We start from the raw sequence: 1,878 nt of genomic DNA, 5'->3' as shown, positions 1-1,878 counted from the left end.
GTCTTATTGTGTGCCATCACTATAAGGGATTTGAGTACACTAAACTTTACACATTATGTAGGCTACACTAACGTGACATTTAGGTGGTTCGTATAACTATTATACGTGATGTACGTTTTTTTTTTGGGGGGGGTAATGAAAGTGTTTTTTGTTGGTCTGTATTTTCTTTACTGTCCTCTGTTGTCCGTAATGTTGTTCGTCTGTGTTTTCTTTACTGTCCTCTGTCGTCCGTAATGTTGTTGATCTGTGTTTTCTTTACTGTCCTCTGTCGTCCATAATGTTGTTGGTCTGTGTTTTCTTTACTGTCCTCTGCCGTCTGTAATGTTGTTGGTCTGTGTTTTCTTTACTGTCCTCTGCCATCCGTAATGTTGTTGGTCTGTGTTTTCTTTACTGTCCTCTGTTGTCTGTAATGTTGTTGGTCTGTGTTTGCTTTAGCACTTGTTTCCTAATGAATTTATTTTCACAAATGTTTTAATGATAAAAAATTGATGTTAATATTAGGTCGTCAAGAATTTAATGTCGCGTTATGCATTACGGATGACAGTAAAGAAAACACAGACCAACAACATGACAGAGGACAGTAAAGAAAATACAGACCAACAACATTACGGATGACAGTAAAGAAAACACAGACCAACAACATTACGGACGACAGTAAAGAAAATACAGACCATCAAAAACCATTTTAAACAACAAACAAACTAAAATCATTAATATTTACTTCCAATCAGAATAAACTATCTCCTGGTGATGAGGAATTAAATATACTCTTCTTACTTATAAAGATTATAATGCATTGTTTCATCAGTTAGGTACATCTCTATTAATGACATCTCCAGCCATAAATTCAATAATATCTTATGATATTTGGCTAAGGAGACGTAGGTTAGTCCTAAATCTATATTACAACATATATTCAGTATTTAAAAAATGTACCAAAATCAGCAAGCTTTAGTTCCCCTTGGTCACTTATTAACAGGTTCTGTGGCTTGAGATCCCTAAAATAAGAAAAAAAACCCTATAGATTTATGAATATGAAGTAAGATAAAAATATTCATTGTATATAGATTATCCCTAGTTGGAAATACATTGGTTAAGGTAAGTTCTGATTTTATTTGACTTATCATTACTGTTCACTGAATGTTGCATCTCTTGAACATACACGAAAACACAAACATACTGTTTCCTGAATGTTACATCTCTTGAACGTACGCTAACACACAAACAATAAGTACTGTTCTGTTCAGCAGCAATGGAAAATTTGTTAATCAGCAATTATTAATTGAAGCTAAGTCACAAAAATTACTTTAACTCCATCTTTTGGTGTATATACTAACTTCTATTCTATTACAGTCTGCTGTAAAACAAAGAAATCCCTGTGACATATTATCATCCTCTACTGGCATATTTCATAACATTACCAAATAATGGTATAAAAAATATGAAACATTAAATAATCAACCTGAAATATCAAACATTAAATAATCAACTTGTATTACTTCTACTACATTAAACTATTCTTCATCAACCCAAAGTTAAAATGGGCAGTCTGTGCTAGCCATCCCTGGTTTTGAACTGATAGATGAGATGAAAGAGGACTAGTCAACAGCATACACTGTGAACTCAAACTGCTCTAGTCAAATAGTGGGATTTGACTGTCATTCCTATAATGCATCCAAGGTCCCAAAGTGTAAAATATGATTTCTTTTTTGTGTGTGTGTGTGTGGTAATGGGATGTGAACCGTAAACCTAAGATCCACAGCTCAAAATGCGAACCACTAGGTCACACCCAGCCCTTAAGGATGTTATATAATATATGTATTATTTAAAATAGTTTGACTTCTACAGTAAATAGCTATTAACTGGCTTAACATAGTG

At 33.4% G+C, this 1,878-nt stretch overlaps 1 protein-coding gene across 1 annotated transcript in view; it reads right to left on the bottom strand.

Moving 5' to 3' along the window:
* Nucleotides 1–1,878, bottom strand: part of LOC106464792 (cyclin-dependent kinase 14-like) — a gene marked incomplete at its 3' end in the record, with an annotated part of 131,578 nt that overhangs the window by 10,924 nt on the left and 118,776 nt on the right. Inside the window, exon 11 of the mRNA XM_013924949.2 lies at nt 937–998. Coding sequence (XP_013780403.1) covers nt 937–998 — 62 coding nt within the window. The remainder of the gene's footprint in view (nt 1–936; nt 999–1,878) is intronic.

This window comes from Limulus polyphemus, unplaced genomic scaffold (assembly GCF_000517525.1).
Source record: "Limulus polyphemus unplaced genomic scaffold, Limulus_polyphemus-2.1.2 Scaffold1744, whole genome shotgun sequence".
NCBI classification, from domain to species: Eukaryota; Metazoa; Arthropoda; class Merostomata; order Xiphosura; family Limulidae; genus Limulus; species Limulus polyphemus.
Note: the sequence above shows the minus strand (reverse complement) of the source record. Positions and strands in the feature narration are given on the sequence as shown.